At 44.5% G+C, this 23,949-nt stretch overlaps 1 protein-coding gene across 1 annotated transcript in view; it reads right to left on the bottom strand.

Moving 5' to 3' along the window:
* Positions 1–23,949, bottom strand: part of TCP11L1 (t-complex 11 like 1) — a 233,844-nt gene that overhangs the window by 119,465 nt on the left and 90,430 nt on the right. Inside the window, exon 3 of the mRNA XM_086955862.1 lies at positions 17,848–17,980. Within this exon, the coding sequence (XP_086811988.1) occupies positions 17,848–17,980 (133 nt within the window). The remainder of the gene's footprint in view (positions 1–17,847; positions 17,981–23,949) is intronic.

The following is a 23,949-nucleotide window of genomic DNA, read 5'->3' as shown; positions in this document are numbered from 1 at the left end:
CATGCGCATTGAGCTTAAAAGCGCGTGCACATGCCCCCAGCCGCCTGCCTTGCATGTATTTTCCCTCAGGCGCACTCCTCCCACACCCCCGCTCCGCCCCCTCCCCTGCCTGCCGTGTCGCATTTCTTCAGTTCCCTCAGCCGCACTCCAGGCCCCTGCTGCTTTCACACCCTCTCCCCGCTCCGCCCCCTCCCCTGCCCGCCGTGTCGCATTTCTCCTCCCCCCTCCTCTGCCTTCCCTCCGTCTTGTCTCTTCACTTCTTGGTTGCACGGCCGCTAGGCCGTGCCTCCCCTACTCTCCTCCCCCCTCCTCCTCCTACTCTCAAGACGCAATATGTTCCTTCTCCAGGTAGTATACTTCTTTTTTTATATCATAATGGTGCCATGAACAGGCGCTGGGAAGTAAATGGATTGTTTGCAGCTGGGAACATGAATTTAACTTAGTGCCACCGTTGAACTCGCATTGAACGGTGCTTATTTTACAAGTGAAGCACCCCGGCGCCTCAGCGCGCTAATCCTTAAGAAGGTGCTTTGATACGATGCAAACAAGAGGTGCAGCGGCTTTCCTTTACAATATCTCTGCCCGGTGTAATCATATTTCATCTCTTGATTCAGTAATGCTGAAAGAACAAGTCGCCGTTGCTCGGAATATACTTAAGAGATGGGGGATTTGAGATTGCTTTTCTGCCGAGCGGGAGGAAGACTCCATTTGTAATCGTGTGTATAAAACATGACTTTGAGGCAGATTAGCTTGCCTCTGCCCCGGCTCTGTCTGACATTGAACCGCGAAATGTTAGCATTTCATTGAACACGCACTTTAATAACAAGACGGGAGCGTTACTTTGACGGCGGAATCGGATTTTTATCAAAGGTGGCCAATAAGTGAGGTAAAATATGCTTAAGCATTTGCAAAGAGGAGCAGGTGTTTGAGAAATAAATTGGCCACTATCAAATCTGCGTGCTTCTGCGTGAAGGCTTGGGACATTGTCTTGTAACGTTATTATCTCCTCCCCCCTCCTCCTCCTACTCTCAAGACGCAATATGTTCCTTCTCCAGGTAGTATACTTCTTTTTTTATATCATAATGGTGCCATGAACGGGCGCTGGGAAGTAAATGGATTATTTGCAGCTGGGAACATGAATTTAACTTAGTGCCACCGTTGATCTCGCATTGAACGGTGCTTATTTTACAAGTGAAGCACCCCGGCGCCTCAGCGCGCTAATCCTTAAGAAGGTGCTTTGATATGATGCAAACAAGAGGTGCGGCGGCTTTCCTTTACAATATCTCTGCCCGGTGCAATCTTATTTCATCTCTTGGTTCAGTAATGCTGAAAGAACAGGTCGCCGTTGCTCGGAATATACTTAAGAGATGAGGGATTTGAGATTGCTTTTCTGCCGAGCGGGAGGAAGACTCCATTTGTAATCGTGTGTATAAAACATGACTTTGAGGCAGATTAGCTTGCCTCTGCCCCGGCTCTGTCTGACATTGAACCGCGAAATGTTAGCATTTCATTGAACACGCACTTTAATGACAAGACGGGAGCGTTACTTTGACGGCGGAATCGGATTTTTATCAAATGTGGCCAATAAGTGAGGTAAAATATGCTTAAGCAGTTGCAAAGAGGAGCAGGTGTTTGAGAAATTAAATTGGCCACTATCAAATCTGCGTGCTTCTGCGTGAAGGCTTGGGACATTGTCTTGTAACGTTATATAGTATACTCCCTTCGAAAGCAACACTGCCCGTGCACTTTCTACCAATGAGACTTCCAACAACATTTCTCTTGTTATGGCTTTTTTTATTTGTAATTCTTTAGCATTGGCTACAGGAAACAAAAATGCAAAAGATTTACAAAAAAAACCCATAAACAATTCTAAAAGCACTAACTCTAATGATGCGAGACCTATTGCATTTCCAATGCATGTTTTAATTGGGAAACGTGGGAATGCTGGGTGGTAGGAAACTTGTGGAGCCCCGCAGATTTCAACACTTTCTCTCACCGAAACATGAGGAAAGGGTATTCCTTTAGCCAAAGTTTCAGGTTTGCAAGGGTTTCTTGGTAAAAACACATCTTATGAGATCCAAGCAAGCACACCCTGGACTACCCAAGGTGTCGATTTTTCAAATGTGTCTGGGTTTGGTAGATTTCTCTGGGTGCTGGTTAGCCCGGAGGGCCTCAAGACCACAGCTACCCAAACTTCAAAAAAAGGGCTGATTTTGCTGGATGTAGTGGAATGTCCCCAGGTCACGTTTTGGGGCAGAAGCTAGGCACAGCCACACACGTTGGGAACCACTTGTATAAGGAGATGTGTGAGAACAGAGAATAGTAGAACATGTGTTATTCACAACTGGATTTCTCTGCATTTGAAGCTTTTAAATCCAGCGTGAAAGGAAGAATACATTTTCCAAAATTCCCTCTGAATCACATGATACTCTGGGTAACCACAAATTCAAAGGTGTACAAATACGTACTGTTCCTAAACTCAGTATCTTGTCTACATTTTAGAAATACTTGGGTTTTTTCATACCCCCTCTTTATTCTTTACATTTACCATATCAATCGCTAATCCCGCACAAAATGAAAAATGTATTGTAAGGTGCAGCTCGGTTGTTGGTTCTGGTTATTGCATGTTTTTGGAAAGATTTTACAAACCCCTACATATCCCCATGACTAGAAGTCTGTCAGATGTAGCGGTATATTGCTTTTGTAAATTGGCCACTGTGACAAGATGTTACATATGAAAACCTCTCATATTCATTATGTTTTCATCTAAACAGTTAGTATCTTTGGAAAAATATTGAGGAATCTATACAAATGACCTCCTGCTGAATTTAAAATGATGTCTGCTTTTAAGAAATCAGAAGGAAGTGAGCGACCCAAAATACCCTTGAGGGCTTGGGTAATTAGATAAAGGGGTAAGAGTGCCTTTAAGGGAATTCGTTTGAATAGTGTTTGATGATTTTAAATTCAATTTGAAGGGAAAGATTAATAATCCCTCTATGTAATTAATACATCACACAACAAAGACTAACATTTTTGGAAATGACTTAAACAAGGTATTAACACATAAACAACATATAAACAACAAGCACAAAGGTGTATTTATAAAAATAGACTTTATCAAAACAAATCAAGTGGTAAAAAGTGTCATATACAGATGAAAACCATTTGAATAATTAGGGCTGCAGGTACAAGGAAAAATAAATTTGAGAAGTAACACAGCAGGACCTAAAAACCAACTATCCCAGGTCAGAAATAATAAGACAAAACAGGGATAAGGTGAATGTCGACGTTTTGGTCTCCTAGAAAACACTTTGAGACCATCCTCAGGACTGATGTCAATTACGTACTGTATAGGACCAACTGCAATCTGAAATATAAATATTTACAATTACAAAACTTTTATAAATTATTGATTTATCTACACCCTTGTGAAAAACAAAACAGACAAACATTGGACTAATACCTAAAGACGAAAACATTACCATTATGGACAAACATGGAGAAACTTTGTAAATCAAAGAAATAATATATTCATTGTTTTATCTGCGCCGAATACTAGGTGCTCTATTTGCTATTTGCACATACTGGACTTATGTAAATGGCTGGTCTCTCGTGTAGGAAAAATACATTGAGAAGTGATTGCTTACTGCCAGAGAAGGAACATTGAAACACTCAAATAAAACTTTGTGCTGTCATAGTTTAGCAACCACAATCAATTATGTTTCCAAAATTCAAACTGAAGAATCAATTTTGTAATATATATATATAAAACGTTATGCTAAGCATTCAAAACAATGTTGGCTTATTATATGTCCACATATTAACATACGTTTACTGTAAGCAAGTTATTCATGAAAGTTAAGTACCTATTTATTGAACAATAAATAGGTACTTAACTTTCCTCTTATTGTTAACCATATATAACCCTGGTTTTAAATCTAAATTAATTGACTGTTCTCATACCTAGGAGCATCTCCATTACTCTGTGTAACAAAACCTTTTGGCTGAGCCCCCTTCTCTCCATCTTTAAACTTGCAGCGTTCCAATTGAGGTAATATTATCACCTCCCAATGGGTTATGTTTGTAAAGCTTGCGCATGAACTAAGTAATTGTTCTCTGTTTAATCTTTTCATGAATAACTTGCTTACAGTAAAAGTATGTTAATATGTGGACATATAATAAGCCAACATTGTTTGTTCAAGGGTGTAGATAAATCAATAATTTATAAAAGTTTTGTAATTGTAAATATTTATATTTCAGATTACAGTTGGTCCTATACAGTACGTAATTGACATCAGTCCTGAGGATGGTCTCGAAAAGTGTTTTCTAGGAGACCGAAACGTCGACATTCACCTTATCCCTGTTTTGTCTTATTATTTCTGACCTGGGATAGTTGGTTTTTAGGTCCTGCTGTGTTACTTCTCAAATTTATTTTTCCTTGTACCTGCAGCCCTAATTATTCAAATGGTTTTCATCTGTATATGACACTTTTTACCACTTGATTTGTTTTGATAAAGTCTATTTTTATAAATACACCTTTGTGCTTGTTGTTTATATGTTGTTTATGTGTTAATACCTTGTTTAAGTCATTTCCAAAAATGTTAGTCTTTGTTGTGTGATGTATTAATTACATAGAGGGATTATTAATCTTTCCCTTCAAATTGAATTTAAAATCATCAAACACTATTCAAACGAATTCCCTTGAAGGCACTCTTACCCCTTATGCTTTTAAGAAATAACTTTCCATGATCACCCATGGGTTTCACACCAATTTCAACCATGAAGTGCACACAATGAAAAATGTATTGTAAGGTGCAGCTTGGTTGTTGGTTCTGGGGTAATGCATGTTTTTGGAAAGATTTTACAACCCCTACTTATCCCCATGACTAGAAGTCTGTCAGATGTAGTGGTATATTGCTTTTGTAAATTGGCCACTGTGACAAGATGTTACATATGAAAACCTCTCATATTCATTATGTTTTCATCTAAACAGTTAATTTCTTTGGAAAAATCTTGAGGAATCTATACAAATGACCTCCTGCTGAATTTAAAATGATGTCTGCTTTTAAGAAATAACTTTCCATGATCACCCATGGGTTTCACACCAATTTCAACCATGAAATGTAATAAGTCTAAAACCACAAAAATTAGGAAAAATGACTACCTCTTAGAAAAAGTAAAAACGGTGTTCCACAAAAAAAGACAGATTTGCTTGTTCTTGAAAGTTGGGAAGATGGTGATCCTAGCATAGCAAACCTTTTGTTGATGACATTTCTGCAGAGCACTTTTATCCCCATTAGTCTCACAAAAACAAAATTTAATTAGGTTTGGCTATTTTCTCGATTCTCTGGCGAGGAAATCTGCAAACCCTGGGTACCTTTAAAATCCCCAGCATGTTGGGGAAAAAAGGTTGCAAATTTGGTGTGGATTTATAGTGCTGATTTTTTTTTAATGAATGTTTAAACGTAGCTACCCATAATATTCAGAAAAAGGATTCGCACCACTGGGGTAAGCCGTAGCAGTCAAGCAGTAAAAAAAACAAACAGAAAAGACTCCACCTGAATTTAAGAAAAGTTCTTGATGGAGTACGCTCTTTCATAAAACAAACACCCACCAACCTCAAAACAATCATCAATGATATGTGAGATAGATTTCTGATTGATTAGGCCCAGGTTAAACTCAAATGCTGGTTACATTTGCACTCCACCAGGTGATATTAAAATCACACTGCGTGCTTCCCTCTGAATACCGGCTAATGTCCACTCTTCACTTGCAGCTATTTAAAGTTTGCTTCTGGTACCCACATTGATTCCCAGACTGTTGACACAAACGTTCACTTTACAAGTTATGGAATTTCCATCGACATCTGCACATGCTCCCATTATCATCAGACCTTAGTGCAAAAACATAAGCTGCTTAAAGCAGGAAAAGTTTCAGCATTTTTGTCTTCTATTGAAGAATGTTATCCTGTCAAATGCATACTTTTTATGCTTAACACTGTTTCCTTAACCCAGCAACCATAACCATCTACCTCGTGCTCTTAACCTGTACCTGTAACCGTGTAGACTTAATAATTAATCATGTACCCCAAACCTGCATTCTTGTTCGTGAACACTGTACCCATAGTCCTGCAGAATGTATTAATAACACAACTCGGTAGCCTGTACCCTCTACTCATAATCCTGTACAGAGACCTTTGTACCCTTAATTCAGTCATTCTGTGCAGTAGCGGCCCATCCCCCTCCAAAGTGGCAAGGCAGGCTCGAGTAGGGTGGTGGGAGGAAGTCCAAGGACAAAAAAAAGTAAAAGAGAAAATTACTTACCTGAACGCCGCCGTCGCTGCCCGCCATATTGCGCTCTTCCTTCTTCTGGGCACATGCTTCCAGACTGCACTGCGGCCAATCCTGAGACTGCATGAAAGCAACATCAGGATTGGCCTGAGAGCTGTCAACTAGCGCTCCTAGGCAAACTGGGAGCCTGTGCCTGCTCTCTCCAGCAACGCAGCTGGGGCTGCAGAGAGTTTCAGTGCGCATGACGATTTGGCCAGCCTGAGACGGCCGCCCAAACAGTCATGCGCTGTGCACAGTAACAGTGTACTTCCACTCCTCCACCAGCAGTGTCATTCCGCTGGACTTGCCACGAAGACTCGTCAGAGTCCTAGGCGCGGGTCCAGGGGGATTAAAATAAAACAACAAAACTGGTTTAAAACCTATTTTATTATCGTTTTATTTGAGGGTGGTGGCAAGGGGGGTGGCGGTCCTCCTCCCCGACGGAGGGCTCGCCACCGATTCTGTAACTTGACGTGGTCTGGTAAAAATCCATTCCGCTATTTTGGGAATGTATTTGTGTTCTTCAAATTGTACACGGACATAATGATTATGAACAATCAGAACGCAATGTGCATGCAGACGACTTCAGGAAGTATTTTCCTCCCAATGTTCTCAAACAGTGGGAGTTTAACGATACATAAAAAAGCAGCATAGTGGATGAGCCAAAGCTGCATGATTCATAAGCGAGTGGATAAACTTGCATATTTATGAAGAGGCTGTACCTGCCGGTTTGCACCAGGTGGGTTAAGCACAACCCGGCCTCGCCAAAGAGTCAGGGCTTAACTCTGTTCCCACCCTTGCCTAAGGACCAGAAAGTGATTTATCATGCCTAAGACCTCTTGTCTTGACCGAGTGTGTTTGGATAATTGAGACTCACCATACCTGCCAACTAACACGGAGCCATCATGTCACATGATTTCAGCTCCCTTCACACGGTCACCGAGATCTCTAAGCGGCTGATGTCCATTAAAGGTGTGAAAACATCCCAGGACATCAGCTACAGCCTCAATTACCTTTTTTTTTAAGGAGGGGGTGTGGGGTGGAGCTTGGTGAGATGTAAAGTGCCTCTTAGACCGCTCTTGGCACCAGGCTCTGCCCCTTCTCACAGAGTATACTTTTTTTAATAAAAAAAAAGCATTGGCAAAGCCAATAGGTTCGGAATGCTTATAAGTTGCATACGAGACCCATTTCCTTTATCAATATTGCATGCTGGGAAGGGACACAGAAGGGCTCTAGAGAGGACATAAGGCACACACAGGAGCTGCGACAATGAGTCTCACGCAGAAGAGCTACATGAGGGCAGACGGACTCACGAAGAGCCTACAGGGTAGTGTGAAACACAGGGCCTGAAGGGGGCAGCAGGGGCAATGCAGAGTGGCACATAATGGTGACAGGAGTGTAGGAGGCACACAAAGAGAGACAAACACACAGAGGGGACACAGGAACAAAGAAGAGCTGCATGGGCGAGGCAGGGAGATAAACAAAGAAGCTGCAGGTGTTACACTGAGGGACACCAGTGGCGGGTTGGTGGAAGGTCAGGTGGTGGCTGACGAAGGTTGCCCAAGGTTGTCGAAGGCTTTGTAGGTGAGGATGTGCAGCTTGAACTGGCATCTCTTCTGGACAGGGAGCCAGTGCAGTCTTCTGAGGTGGGAGGGTCTGGGGTGTGCTGCTGGTCCATTTGAGGAGGTTGACTCTGGCTGCAGTGTTTTGTATAGTCTGAAGTCGCTTCGGGAGTTGTGTGGTGGTTCCGGCTTAGAGTGCATTTCTGTAGTCCTTTTGGCTGGTGACGAGGGCTTATGTGATGGTTTTCTTGGTGTTGATGGAGATCCATCTGAAGCTCTTTCGAAGCATGTAGAGGGAGTGGAAGCAGGCAGAGGATGCTGTATTGACCTGGTGCTTCGTGGTGAGTTTGCTGTACAGGATGATCCCAAGGTTGCGGGCTTGGTTGGTGCAGGTCTGAGTTTCGTGGGCCACCAAGTGTCGTCCCATGGTGAGGTGTTCTCACCAAAGATAAGCACTTTCACTGTCCGTGTTTAGCTTCAGGCAATGGGAACACGTCCAGATGGCGACGTTGGTCATCTTGTTCTGGAAGTTGGATCTGGTGGTGACGGTGTCTTCAGTAAAAGAGGATGAGTTGGGTGTCATCAGCATAGGAGATAATGATGAGTCCGTGGGAGCGTACAATGTTGGCCAGTGAAGTCATGTAGGCATTGAACAAGGTGGGACTGAGTGAGGAGCCTTGTGGGATGCTGCAGATGATGCTCGAGTTCAGTGGTGAAGTGTGGTAGGAGGATTCTCTGGGTGCATCCTGTGAGGAGGACAAGTTGAGGGAGTTTCCTTGAATGTCGATGTGGTGGAGTCTTGTGATGAGGGTGTGGTGGGATATGGCGTCAAAGGCTGCTGAGAGGTCGAGGTGGATCAAGGCTGCTGTCTCTCCTCAGTCGAGGAGGGTTCTGATGTCATCTGTTGCGGCGACCAGACGGTCTCAGGCCTGTGGTTGGCAAGGAATCCGGACTGGGAAGTGTTGAGCAGGTTGTTTCTTTCCGAGTGTTCTGTGAGCTGGTGCTTGATGGCTTTTTGCAGGACCTTGGCAGGTAAAGGGAGCAGCAAGTTGGGGCGGTAATTCTTGTGTTCACTGGGGTCGGCGGAGGGCTTCTTCAGGAGGGGTTTAACTTCTGCGTGTTTCCATACATCGAGGACGGTGGCAGTGCTGATGGAAGTATGGAGGATGTTGGTGAGTGCTCTGCTGATTAACTTCTGTTCCAGGTTAAAGATGTGGTGGGAGCAGGGGTCCGGTGTGCTTTGATGATCGGTGTAGTGAGCAGTTCCATGCGGGGAGCAGTTGGCAGTGGGTGATATTCATGGGTGTTAGAAAGTGGCTGAAGTCAGTGGGTTGAAGTTGCAGTAGATGTCAGATATCTTTTTGTAGAAGTAGTCTGCCAGGGTGTCGCAGAGGGCTTCGGAGGGGCAGATTGTGTTCTCGGTGGCTGAAGGGCAGAACTCTCTAACAATGCTGAAGAGTTTCTTGGTGTGATTGGCACTTGCTTTGATGTAGTTTGTTGGGGCGTTCTTCATGGCTTCTTTGAGGTGATGGTGGTGGAAGCTGAGGGCCGATTTGAGAGTGGTGAGGTCTGTGGGATTCCTGCTGAAGCGCCATTGTCTCTCAAATTGATTGAACTCACATTAGATGGCCCGGAGTTCGGGGGTAAACCAGCTAGCATGCTTGTTAAATCTGTTGGTGCTGGACGATTTCATGAAGGTCAGTGTGTCATCGCTGTTGGAGATCCAGTCGGAGAAGTCATACACCCACACCACCGGTATGATGCACTCACCCACCTCATATATACACATCCTAATACATCCACCACCAAACATCACCATAAGCCAACAAACAAACCATTATACATACACAAAATCTACTTCATATGTCAGCACATCCACCATCACAGTCCAACACTCAATGTCATCCATCAACTAACTCATTATTATACTTCACCACACATTGTTATACACCAAGGCATCCACCATCACAGGTCCACACAACCAATATCATACATCTACTCACCCACCCATACATCCACACACCCATCATTATGGGTCAATATACCCACCAAATACATGTAAACAATTAATGTCATACACCAAACAATTTACCCACATCATTTGCAAACACAATCATTCTCTAACGCATTCACTGTTATAGGTCAGCAAATGCATTGCCAGACAGCTACATGAAGATCATCAAATTAGGAGATCCACAATCAACATAAACTACATTAGATGTCAACAAACATCCACTACTATACATCCTTACAAGTACTCTTGTGCTAATATGCAGACACACCCACCATTAAGTGCAAATGCACACACCTTCATGCGTCCACACAAGCAACATCATACACCAACATACGACCCATCATATGCCAACACCAACATTATACATACATAATATGCTAACAAATAACACACCCATCATCACACATCCACAAAATCAACATCATAGTCTAATATACAGACAATAATATGCTCACATGCCCACTGTTATATGGACATCCCCCCACCAACATATATGACCACAAACATCGTTTAATCACTGAGAGCTATCAATCTGGAGCAAACACAATAACACTGTACAATAGTTCCCAATGCTACTCAGTGCAAGCGCTCTAAATCAGGCAGGAGTTGTTCCACCATCCAAGAAGGGGTTAGGAACTTCTGTGATATTGAGGTCAAGTCAAGTCAAGTCAGAATTTATATAGCGCACTACATACCCAGAGGGTCTCAAAGCGCTTGAGGAAGGGGGGCGGGGGGGGGGGAGGTTTACTTATCCAATATCCAGGTTTTAAGCTGTTTTCTGAAGGCTAGGTGGTTTTGAGTAAGGCGGAGGTGGATGGGAAGGGAATTCCAGGTTTTGGCCGCTAAGTGGGAGAAGGATCTTCCCCCCCCATGGTGGCTTTGTGGATGCGCGGAACAGCGGCGAGGGCTTGGTTGGACGAACGCAGCTGGCGGGTGGGGGTGTAAAAGGAAAGGCGCGTGTTGAGACAATCAGGTCCAAGTTCGTATAGGGCTTTGTGTGCGTGGGTGAGGAGGCGGAACGTTATCCTCTTGTTGACGGGGAGCCAGTGAAGGTCTTTCAGGTGAACTGAAATGTGGTCTGTGCGGGGGATGTCTAGTATGAGCCTGGCTGAAGCATTTTGGATGCGTTGGAGTTTTTTCTGCAGTTTTGCGGTGGTACCGGCGTAAAGGGTGTTTCCGTAGTCCAGACGGCTTGTAACCAGTGCGTGGGTGACCGTTTTTCTTGTTTCGGTGGGGATCCAGCGAAATGTTTTTTTGAGCATGCGTAGGATGTTGAAGCATGATGAAGAGACGGCGTTGACTTGTCTGGTCATCGAGAGTGAGGAGTCCAGGATGATGCCCAGGTTCCGTGCGTGGTCCGTCGGTATGGGAGCTTTTCCTAGGGCCGTTGGCCACCAAGAGTCGTCCCAGGCGGGAGGGGATGCACCTAAGATGAGGACTTCCGTTTTGTCCGAGTTCAGTTTCAGACGGCTGTGCTTCATCCACTCGGCAACTTCTTTCATCCCTTCATGTAGGTTGGTTTTGGCGGTGATTGGGTCTTTGGTGAGTGAGAGGATCAGCTGAGTGTCATCAGCGTAGGAGATGATGTTGAGGTTGTGTTGACGTGCAATGGCTGCGAGGGGGCTCATGTAGACGTTGTAGAGGGTGGGGCTGAGTGATGATCCTTGCGGGACGCCGCAGATAACTTCGGTGGCCTCTGACTTAAAAGGGGGGAGGCGGACTCTCTGAGTTCTTCCTGCGAGGAACGAGATGATCCATTCCAATGCTTTTCCTTGAATTCCGATGTTTATGAGGCGTTGTATCAGGGTGCTATGACAGACTGTGTCGAAGGCTGCAGAGAGGTCAAGGAGGATGAGGGCGACTGTGTCTCCGTTGTCCAGAAGTGTTCGAATGTCGTCTGTTGCTGCGATGAGAGCGGTTTCGGTGCTGTGTTTGGCTCGGAAGCCGGACTGTGAGGAGTCGAGGGATTTGTTGGTTTCGGGGAAGGCGGCGAGCTGATTGTTGACGGCTTCCTCGATGACTTTGGCCGGGAATGGCGATGGGGCGGTAGTTTTTGAGTTCGGTGGGGTCAGCTGTGGGTTTCTTCAGAAGGGCGCGGAGTTCGGCTTGTTTCCAGCTTTCTGGGAATGTGGCGGAGTTGAGGGAGCAGTTGATGACGTCTCGGCGATGGGGTGCGATAATGGAGTCTGCTTTGTAGAAGATGTGATGGGGGCATGGGTTTGTAGGGGATCCAGAGTGGATGGAGTTCATCAGGCGAATGGTGTCTTCTGTGGAGATTGAGTTCCAGTCGAGAAGGTTATTCGGAGGAGGTACAGGTTCGGAGGTGAGTGGGGTGGACTGGTTTACGGGTTGGTTGTCAAAGCTGTTATGAATGTCGGCGATTTTGTCACGGAAGAATGAGGCGAGGGAGTCGCAGAGGACTTGAGAGGGGGTGTTGTCGTTGGAGCTGGCGGTGGGGTTGGTGAATTCTTTGATGATGTTGAAAAGTTCCTTGCTGTTGTGGGCGTTGTTGTCTAGTCGGTCTTTGAGTGCTAATTTCTAGGCTGTTCGGATTAGTTGGTGGTGTTTGTGGGTGGCGTTTTTGAAGGCGGCTTGGGTGATAGTGTTTGGGTCTTTTTTCCAAGTTTTCTCAAGGGAACGGCAGAGCTTCTTGGATTTCTTAAGGTCATCGTTGAACCAGGGGGCGTTCTTGCTTCCTTGCTTGATTTGATGTTTTTTCAAGGGTGCTAGTTTGTCGGCGGTTTGGGTTAACCATTGTGTGAGGTTGATGGCGGCTTGGTTAGGGTTCGTTGAATAGGCAGGGGTTTTTTGAAGAAGCGATGTGGAGATCTGGTCGATGTTGATTTTGTTCCAATTTCTTCGCAGAGTTGGTTGAGGGTGGTTGTGGATTGTGGTTTTATTGTAAATGAAGTGGATGCAACTGTGGCCCGTCCAGTGGAGGGGTGTGGTGTGAGTGAAGGAGATATGCTTGCTGGAGGTGAAGATAGGGTCGAGTGTGTGTCCTGCGTAGTGTGTGGGGGTGTTAACAAGTTGTTTGAGTCCGAGATTGGCGAGATTGTCCAGAAGGGTGGTAGTGTTACTGTCGTTGCTCTTTTCCAGATAGAAATTGAGGTCTCCCAGTAGAATGTATTCTTCCGAGGGGAGGGCATGTGGGGTGATGAAGTCAGTGATGTCTTCGCTGAATTTAGTACGGGGTGCTGGTCGCCTGTAGAGGAGGGTGCCTCTGAGTGTGGTCTTGGGGTCGGTGTGGATCTGGAAGTGAAGGTGTTCGGCGATAGCGAGGTTGTCTTCAGATCTGGTTGAGACGCGGATGGTGTTCTTGTGGACGATGGCGATGCCTCCCCCTGTTTGGTTGGTCCGGTCCTTACGGATGATCTTGTAGCCGTCTGGGATGGCTATGGTGATGTCTGGAGCTGATGAGGCATTCATCCAGGTTTCTGTTAGGAAGGCGATGTCCGGAGAAATGGTGTCGAGTAGATTCCAAAGGTCGATGGCGTATTTGTGAACCGAGCGGGTGTTGAGAAGGATGCATTTAAGGTGGTTGGTGTCGGATCTCTGTTTGGTGTTTGTGGATTTGGTGTGGGTCTTGATGCAGTTGAATTTGCAGGGGTGGCAGGTGAAGGGTCCATGGGTGTGTCCTGGTGCTGCTTGGGCGCAGTTAGGGAGTCGGCCGGGGTTAAGTGCTAGGAGGGTGGAGGCGTCGTATGTGATGCGGGAGGCGATGGGTTTGCGAGGGCCAGGGGGTATAGCGCTGGGCGCGGTCCAGGCGCGGACGGGCGTAGATGGGCTTACCTTTGGCGCACCTTCGGCGTGGACGCTGCACGTTGGGACATCTGTCTTAAATGGATAGTGGAGGGGGCGGAGCGTGGGAGGGTCAGCTGGGAGGCGGGAGCGAGGTGGAGGGAGGGTCTGGGACAAGAAGCTAAACAAAATGGCACTGGCAAAAACAAACAGATGCTGCGAGGGTCAAGGAGCTATTTTGCTAATAAAGCGCTAAGTTACCAGGATTCAAAAGGCAGCAGTGTGAAAGTGCTACGCGCTCGGCGGCAGGAAGCAGATGAAAACACACAATGAAAAGCGACAACAACAATGCAAAATTAATGCCCAGCAGTGGCGAGCGCTTCGAAGCAATGCAAATACAAAGTATAATACAAATAAGTGCAAAGCAGTAATGTGGCACAATCTCAATAAGCACGATACAGGAGGAGAGGAGGTGGGGGGAGCGACCGTGTGTTGAGGACAGGACGGTCAAAGCGTGCACGAGGGCGAGGGCAGCTCCTAGTCTCTGTGGGTGGGAGGGTCAGCTGGGAGGCGGGAGCGAGGTGGAGGGAGGGTCTGGGACAAGAAGCTAAACAAAATGGCACTGGCAAAAACAAAACAGATGCTGCGAGGGTCAAGGAGCTATTTTGCTAATAAAGCGCTAAGTTACCAGGATTCAAAAGGCAGCAGTGTGAAAGCGCTACGCGCTCGGTGGCAGGAAGCAGATGAATACACACAATGAAAAGCGACAACAACAATGCAAAATTAATGCCCAGCAGTGGCGAGCGCTTCGAAGCAATGCAAATACAAAGTACAATACAAATAAGTGCAAAGCAGTAATGTGGCACAATCTCAATAAGCACGATACCGGAGGAGAGGAGGTGGGGGGAGCGACCGTGTCTGTTGAGGACAGGATGGTCAAAGCTTGCACGAGGGCGAGGGAAGCTCCTAGTCTCTGTGGGTGGGAGGGTTAGCTGGGAGGCGGGAGCGAGGTGGAGGGAGGGTCTGGGACAAGAAGCTAAACAAAATGGCACTGGCAAAAACAAACAGATGCTGCGAGGGTCAAGGAGCTATTTTGCTAACAAAGCGCTAAGTTACCAGGATTGAAAAGGCAGCAGTGTGAAAGCGCTACGCGCTCGGCGGCAGGAAGCAGATGAATACACACAATGAAAAGCGACAACAACAATGCAAAATTAATGCCCAGCAGTGGCGAGCGCTTCGAGGCAATGCAAATACAAAGTACAATACAAATAAGTGCAAAGCAATAATGTGGCACAATCTCAATAAGCACGATACCGGAGGAGAGGAGGTGGGGGGAGCGACCGTGTCTGTTGAGGACAGGACGGTCACAGCTTGCACGAGGGCGAGGGCATCTCCTAGTCTCTGTGGGTGGGAAGGTCAGCTGGGAGGCGGGAGCGAGGTGGAGGGAGGGTCTGGAACAAGAAGCTAAACAAAATGGCTCTGGCAAAAACAAACAGATGCTGCGAGGGTCAAGGAGCTATTTTGCAAATAAAGCGCTAAGTTACCAGGATTCAAAAGGCAGCAGTGTGAAAGCGCTACGCGCTCGGCGGCAGGAAGCAGATGAATACACACAATGAAAAGCGACAACAACAATGCAAAATTAATGCCCAGCAGTGGCGAGCGCTTCGAAGCAATGCAAATACAAAGTACAATACAAATAAGTGCAAAGCAGTAATGTGGCACAATCTCAATAAGCACGATACCGGAGGAGAGGAGGTGGGGGGAGCGACCGGTCTCTATTGAGGACAGGACGGTCTTAAATTTAACAACTGTACATCTGCTACCATTAAATCAAGACCTATTCTTTCTGAATGCGAAGGTTCTGACTGGACAGTTAGTTTGTAGAGTGTTGCTACCATTCTTCTCTCCTGTAGTAGGTGTTGACTGATAAATTTAGCTTGTTTATCCAACTGGAGCACAACAGTACAAGAGGTTCGAACACACCAACATGGATATTGTCAAGAACTGCCAAGGATCTACAAAACAAAGCACACAACAGCTGCCTGTGATGCGCACATTGCTAGAGGTTCCCAGCAATACTTCTTTTTGTCTGGAACAAGCACGTCTGCACACACTTGGCAACTAAATACAATGAATACTACTAAAATGGGATATATAAATCATTGAGTTCTAGTGTGGATGTAAAATGTGCGTGCCTTGTTTACTAAAGTTCCTATTAGATTTCAAATCATCCTCATATCTGTGATCATTTAGCATAGAATACTCATTCATCAGGTATACAGACACAGAAGATGTGGATTTGGAATGCAAATACTACAAAATTCAAAAACTCAGCTTGGGCTGGTCACAGCATGTTCTAAAACAATCTGATTCGGATTTCGGCCAAGGTAACTTAATTAACTGTATAGAACTTGTTGTCTCTTCCCGGTGACAGGCACGAGCAAGGACCCATCTAAAGTACCACTTTTGCTTGAATACATCAACTGTTCTAAATGTGCATTTTCTTTTCTAATTTGGTAATTACTTACACGTATTTTGATATCAATATTTAATATTGCAAAATGTAATTGTATAAGAAATGGGCAATGAGATTAAGGAATATCTTCTTCTAAAATATAAAGATATTTATTCTTTTTTTTTACCTTATGTTATGATTTTTGTTTTATTTCATTGTAAATTTGTACTAAAGAGATAGAACTCAATTGGTAAAAAATACATTAAAGCATGGTTACAATATATTCTGAATTAATATTAGAAATGTTGATTCAGTGCTATTTTTGAATTGTTTTAAAAATGTGTTAAAATTAACATATGTATGGTGTGTCAAAATCAAACATTTTGCATAGGTTCGATGTAGATACTGAAAGTATTGACAGGTTCAATCTTGCAATGGTGAATGCTTACTTGACCTGGGAACAAGTCATCTGCCATTACTTATCTGTGAGGGGCACTTCTTCCCATTGTGGTCTTAACCTCAGTAGGGTCCTGCTCCCACCTGCTTTCAGGGTCCCATACAGCTATGAAACCATTTTGTACCCCTCCCTTAATGGTATGCATAGAAAAAATTGTGTTGTAATGGTACTTGCGAACGAATAACTTTGTGGTAAAAGTATGCGTTATTTTGCATTGGGTGTATCGACATATATTCTTCCAGCATGCCCTCTTGTGTGAATGAAGAGCTAGGTGCCCTCTGAAATCCAGTCCTTATCCCTGGCTCTACTGGGCAGTTTGGTATATTGGAGAAACTGGCCTAGTCTTACCCAGAAAGCCCCTGCCTGGTGCTTCTGCAAAAGTAAGGACGGTGTCCCCCAGGTACAAATTTCCTAATGTATTACATCCACGCTCTCTCCAGCTACGAGTTGATATGGCTTGTCATATGCGCTTGAATGGCATAAAACCCAGAACTCTATTACACCCGCAAAAGGAGAAGGGGTGGGTCATCAAAGGACACCTCTTATTCCGGTCTTCCAGGTTACTCCTTGCAGTTTGCCACACTGATTAAGAAAGAAGGTGAAACACTACAGAAAGAACAGAAGAAATCACAATTGTACAGACTTAAAATATTGGGAAATCTGTTATTGCAAAACAACAGTAGCAACCTAATTTCAAATCCTTGGCCCAATACTTGAAAAGGTCACAAGGGGTAGATTGATTCCAGGCCTGAGTTACGGAACTTGGAATGATAGTTATTTAATTATTTTGATTTTTTCTTACACGCTGCTACCCACCCAACTTATAGCCTCGGAGTGCTCAAGGATTGGAAGTAAAATAAGTGAGCTGAAACGCCATGATGAACAGATGAGATGTGAGAGCTAGTAATGGGGCACAAATCAGTCCTATTCTGGCTAAGGTTAATGCAAAGCAATAGTGCCACAAGTAAGTCCATGAAAGATGGCAAAACCTAGAGCATGAAGGAGTCCATAGCTCAGGGACAAAAGGAGCAACTGGTCATAGCTTTCTGATGTAGGATGTCACAAAGACTAGAGGATCAGAGAGAATGAATTTAATAAGAAACAATCTCACTTGCACATAATGCTGTATATCATGGTACACAGCAACTGCTTGTTCCAAGTTGAAATAAATATTTCCATGTCATCTTTAAAAATAACGCATTTATTCCATAAGAGGTACTGTAATAAAAACAGGAAGCCGCCACTGAATTTGTTCTACTGAGGTTGCCTTGAAATAAAATATACCTTACCTCCCTTCTGGAAGTTCAGGCTGCTTAATCTTGAAGTCTCCGTTTACTACAATCTCGTGGGCTAACGCCATTTTAGTGACACCTTTTGTTGTTTCCATGAGTTCCTCCAGAGACACAAATCGAGGGGGACTTGCTGTACAGGTAAACATAATTAGTAACAAATTACGTTCATTACTGTGAATGTTACAAATAGCAATATATTGACATAAAGGATAAGCATATCCAAGAGTTAGTGAGGTCATGGTTCGTGGAATGGAAAGCAAGTATATCAGTCAAATGACTGTCAAAATAACAATTTAAAATTCGTAGAATGCAAGACAATGCCCTTAGTGAGCTCAAACTATGGCTATATATACAGTTTTATAACAAAACGCCGTTGTGTTTTTTTTTTTAACTCTCACACTGACCAATCAAGTTCTTACCTTACTCCAAAATGTGAGTCACAGGGGAAGCCAGGAAATAAGTGTCAAAAAGTAAATGAAAAACTGCCAATGATAAAATCTAATCCCTATATGGAGCCTATTTCTCCAACCTGACTGCATCGTTCAGGCAGAAAAAAAGAGTTTGGCTCCTATTTAGAATGAGATGTTTTGTCTTGGAAGCCCATTTCAGATTTATATGAGACTGACGTAACTGCACCTTTAACACTCCATACAGCTCTAAGACCTGAATTCCATGGTTCTTTTACACAGTTACACTGGGCCAATAACATAAAAAAAAAATCATATTTGACTTTTTTGAACTGGATGATTTACCAGCCCATTCTGAAGTCACATACAGAGCGGTAGAAGACAACCACAGCTACTGCTTAATATGAAAAAACACACAAGTACTGAAAGCAGTAGCAGCAGCATTCATTCCTCCACTTCATAACTTCACCTATACCACTTAGAATATTAAAGGGGAGGAAATGATGTTGGTAGCTGGCAACAGTGGGTAGGAGGGAAGACACAGTTACCAGATTCCCTTTTTACTACGATTTACAGGCAATCTTCTACACCTATAATGGACATTCTGGTTCCCCCCAACTACCACATCATTAGACTTGACAGGTCTGGCAAGATAGGTGGTGGAATCGCATGCATATACAGGAACAACCTTTCTGTTTTGAAAGTCACCGCACCTTCCCTACCCTCCCCAACTTCCTGTGAATACATCTGCCTCAATATCGTTAGTGAGGGCAAACCGATATGCTCTCTTCACGGCATCTACCACCCACCCAGGGACAACCTCACCTTCGCCCAACAAATCATGGATATGATCTCTACCAACTCCGGACGACAGCTCACCCAAATATACCTTGGTGACTTCAACCTCCACTGGAACAATCACAATGATGCGGTGGTAAATAGTCTCAAAAATCTCCTCAACGCCCTTGACCTCACTCAATTTTGCAACAGCCCGACCCACGAGAAAGACTCTATCCTCGACCTTATCATCTCCAAAGAGGACGCTATCCAACTTGAGTCCATTCAACCTTGTGACTGGTCAGATCATCATATTGTCACATTCTTCATCAATGAAAAAGTCAAATTCAACACGGTTCAATCCTCCAAGACTAAATTCTGGAAAAGAGACCTGAAAAAGCTCAACCCAAGATCCCTAACCCGAACAGCTGCGACCTCCTACTCCCTCCTACCGGCGCTACGGACGTCCAATCCTTGACTGACCACTATCTCAACGCCATGACCTCAATAATTAATGAGGCTGCACCCATGCAGTTAAAAAGAGTCTCCGCTAAAATCTCCAACCCATGGTACGACGGGAGTCTCAATGAGGATAGACGAACCATGCGAATGGCAGAGCGCACCTGGAGATCAGCTCCCTCTGCACTGCACCTAAAAAACCTGAAGGAAAAGAGAAACGCCTACTTCAGGAAAATAAAGCGCTCCAAATCAGCCTTCTTCAGCCTCCAGCTCGACCAAGCAAAAAACCGTCAGAGAAAACTGTTTGAGCTAATCAGAACACAATCTAAGGAACAACCCCAACCACTCAGCACTGTGCGCGAATCACGCTCCTGTGAAGACTTCGCTGCTTTCTTTATCCAAAAAACTGAGAACATAAAGAGTGATCTCCTCATTGACGCAAGCCTTTACCCCAAACCTCACTGCATAGCACCCACTGAATTAAAAAACAATGCTACATTGTCATCCTTTGACACCTATTCTGAAGAAGAAATTGGCAAATTGCTCAGCACCTTTAAACCATCCAATCACCTCACGGACCCCCTCCCTGCTAACGCTGTCAAAGACTTCACCCCGTTGCTCCTTCCACTCTGGACTAAAATTATCAACAGCTCACTTCAACAAGGATCCATCCCGGACTCCCTCAAAGTTGGACAAGTCACTCCCTTACTAAAGAAACCTACAGCCGACCCATCTGATCCAAACAACTACCGTCCCATTACCAATATTCCCACTCTAGCCAAACTCCTGGAAAAATGCGCACAACTACAATTGACTAAACACATGGATCAGTTTGATCTCCTCAACCCTCATCAATGAAGCTTCCGAGCAGGGCACAGTACAGAAACTGCTATGACTCACATTATTGACGACGCCCTTCAAATCCTAGATCAAAACGACACCTGCCTCCTCATCCTTCTTGATCTCTCCTCAGCATTCGACACCGTTAAACATGAGAAGCTAGTTGAACTTTTAAACACAAGAATGGGACTATCTGGGACTGTTCTCAAGTGGTTCACTTCCTTTCTACACAACAGGACGCAGAAATTCAAGAACAACAACCTGATGTCCTCGCCAATACCTGTATCGTTAGGCGTCCCCCAAGGATCCTCCCTATCCCCAACTTTGTTCAACCTAGTCATGGAACCTCTCACCACCTTGCTACAAGCATCCAATGTACTCTTTCACATGTATGCCGATGACACCCAACTATATCTCAAATTACAATCCCCCAAAGACATTGTACTCCTGAACTCAACGATCAGAAACACCCAATCCTGGCTTGCAGATAATCATCTCAAACTCAATGCTCTGAAAACAGAGTTCCTTCTGATCTCACCTCCCGCGAAGATCTCCACCACTCAAACTTGGCTAAATCACCTAACTGCACTCAATGTCCAACCCACCATCGTGGACTCAGCAAAATCTTTAGGCATAACACTCAACACCAACCTCAACATGCAGCAACGTATCAGCAAGGCAACAAAAGGAGCGAACTACCAAATCAATACCCTGAGGAAACTTAAACCCTTCCTCCCAGCCAAAGACTTCCAAACTGCAGTACAAGCACTAGTCCTCCCTCGAATAGAATACGGCAGCATAGCCCTCTGCGGGCTCCCTCTAACTTCTACCGCACCCCTAAGAGCTTCTCTAAACGCTGCAGCGAGACTCATCACTGGGTCAAAAAAGCAAACGCATATCTCCCCTGACTTTAAATCTCTGAACTGGCTGCCTTTTGAAGCCAGAATACATTTGAAAATCGTTTGCATGACACACAAGGCTGTTCACCTGAGCTCACCCGGATACCTCTCCCAGAAGCTGACAATCTCTGGCGGTTCTAGAAACACCAGAGGCACAAATAATCTTCTGCTAAAACCTCGAAGATTTCAGAAGGAAAAAAACGTATAAACGCTCCTTCTCAGGAATGGCACCCAGGATATGGAACTCACTCCCTCCTGAAACCAGACTCATCTCCTCCATCGCACTCTTTAAGAAAGAAGTAAAAGCTATCCTCAGAGCCAAATACACTTGATCTGTTAACGTGGATTCTTAAAGTCTCTGCACCAATCTGTATTATTTGCTCGATCCCTTCAATGATTTGTATTACTTTTTTATTTACTTACCTGACTGTCTATGCTCACACTTATGTATTTGCTTTACCATGCTCCCTCATGTACCTACCCCACCCCACTTATTATCTACAATTGAGCTATACCGAATGGCCAGTTATGCACCCTCATGTTTGTATTCCCCGCTTTGTAAAGCGCTCTGATATCTGCAAAGATCTTGTTCGCGCTATATAAAACTTTCAAAATAAAAATAAATAAAAATAAATAAATAAAATAATCTGACCGGAGTTCTTAAGTTTTGTTTGCATTTGTACATCCACACCCACAGTTAACCTTGAAAGATAGAAGGCACTGCCAGTCGGGTGACTGTCAATCTTGAGAAGATCCTTTTCAATTAATTCAGCCTCTCTGTAACAGACAACAAATCAGGGGTATATAGATACAGTGCAAAAACAAATACTGGTATCCATATCGCCAAGACACAAGGATTTCCCTTTCGATTTCACGTTTCTAAGGGTAGTGGTTACAGGCATATTGACAAGTTCACAGCTAAATTCTTTCAGCAACTACGAAAGCTCTCAACTTCTGCATCAGCAACCAAACAAACTCCATTTAGCACTAATGAAGTCTACAAGTAGTCCTACAAGGTTTTCAATTTGCACCAACGCAAATGGATATGGCTGCCTTTACTTCTGGGTACCAAATACCATGGGTAGACACAGTGTGAGGACAGTACTTCAACACAATGAAACATTTCTACGAATTGGGTTTAACCACAGAGGCACCAAGCAGAATACTGAATAAACAGTCTCTTAACCCTCTTATCAGTAAAAATCCCTCTCGATGGGATCAGAGCTTCAAAGTATTTAGTCAGATGTATGACAATACAATGCATGTCTTCACCATGCATGGTAAGTATAATAAGTTAAGTGAAAGAGATATTGCGTGGAGGCTCAGAAAATGAAGGGTCCATAACATGTTTTCCCTATGCAATTTCCCATAGGGATTTTAGACATGGCTACATCCCGAACCGCTGAATGGAATTGCTCCAAATTTGGCAGAAAGCTACATCATGGTCCGGAAAGAGTGCTCTTTTATAATTTATTGTAAATCTGTTCAGTAGTTTTGGAGTTTTTAAAGAAAAAGATTTATATATAGCCAGAGACATAGAAACACCGCTGAGGATCCGCGGATCAACGCACCAACCGCAATGCCATGATTGGCTGACCACAGCCGGAGAGAAAAGTTCCTGCGGCCATTTTGTGAATTAGAACATGGTTCCCAGGGATGGGGGAGGGAATAAAGTAGAAATAGGATATACGGATTGATGGAGGAGTGTGTGAGGGACCCCACATGCAGAAGAAATTGTGGATAACATTTTGTTTTTGTGTGCACAGGATCTGAGGAACCATGCAGTGCTCAGCATGGCCCCTTTATGGACCCTTGGAGTCAATCATACATTGAGAGACCCAGAGAACCACTCACACATCCACTCACAGACCCACACAGGCACTCACACCCACACAGCCATGTACACATCCATGCAGTCACTTAAACACCCACTTATAGACCCACACAGCCATTAACCCTCCCACCCATTCACATACCCACTCACACACCCACTCAGAGACCCAGAAAACCACTCACACACCCAGTCACACATCCATAAAGCCACTCATCTAGTCACTGACACATCAACTTAGAGACTCAGAGAATAACTCACACACCTAATCACAGACCCACGCAGTCACTCACACACCCAGTAAGAGACCCAGAAAACCACACACACACCAATTTAAACACTCATACTTCCACTTACACACCCAGTCACACATCCACACAGCCACTCACATACCCATGCAGCCACTCACACACCCACTAGGAGATCTAGAAGCCCACCTAAACACGCACTCAGATACCCATGTGGCCACTCGCACCCATTTACACTCATACAGCCACTCACACACCCACTTACAGACATAGACAACCACTCATCTAATAACAGATCCACACAGCCACTTACACACCCACTCACAATCCCAGCAAATACTCACACAGACACACTCCCACTCAACCACTCACATACCCATACAGCCTCTCACACACCCATTCAGAGACCCAGAAAACAACTTGTGCCTCAGATACAGAGAACCATTCACCCATCACACACCCACCACACACTCACACATCACCACAACCAAAGAATAGAGGTACATTATAGTTAGGAAATAGCATTAAAAACAGTAGGAATTCACTGAAAAAAACAAATGTTACAGGGACATTTTAGTTAGGAAATAAAATTATAAAACATTACAAATTCACAGAAAAAACAAAGGTTATAAGGATTT

The sequence above is a fragment of the Lissotriton vulgaris genome, chromosome 2_1 (assembly GCF_964263255.1).
Source record: "Lissotriton vulgaris chromosome 2_1, aLisVul1.2, whole genome shotgun sequence".
NCBI classification, from domain to species: Eukaryota; Metazoa; Chordata; class Amphibia; order Caudata; family Salamandridae; genus Lissotriton; species Lissotriton vulgaris.
Note: the sequence above shows the minus strand (reverse complement) of the source record. Positions and strands in the feature narration are given on the sequence as shown.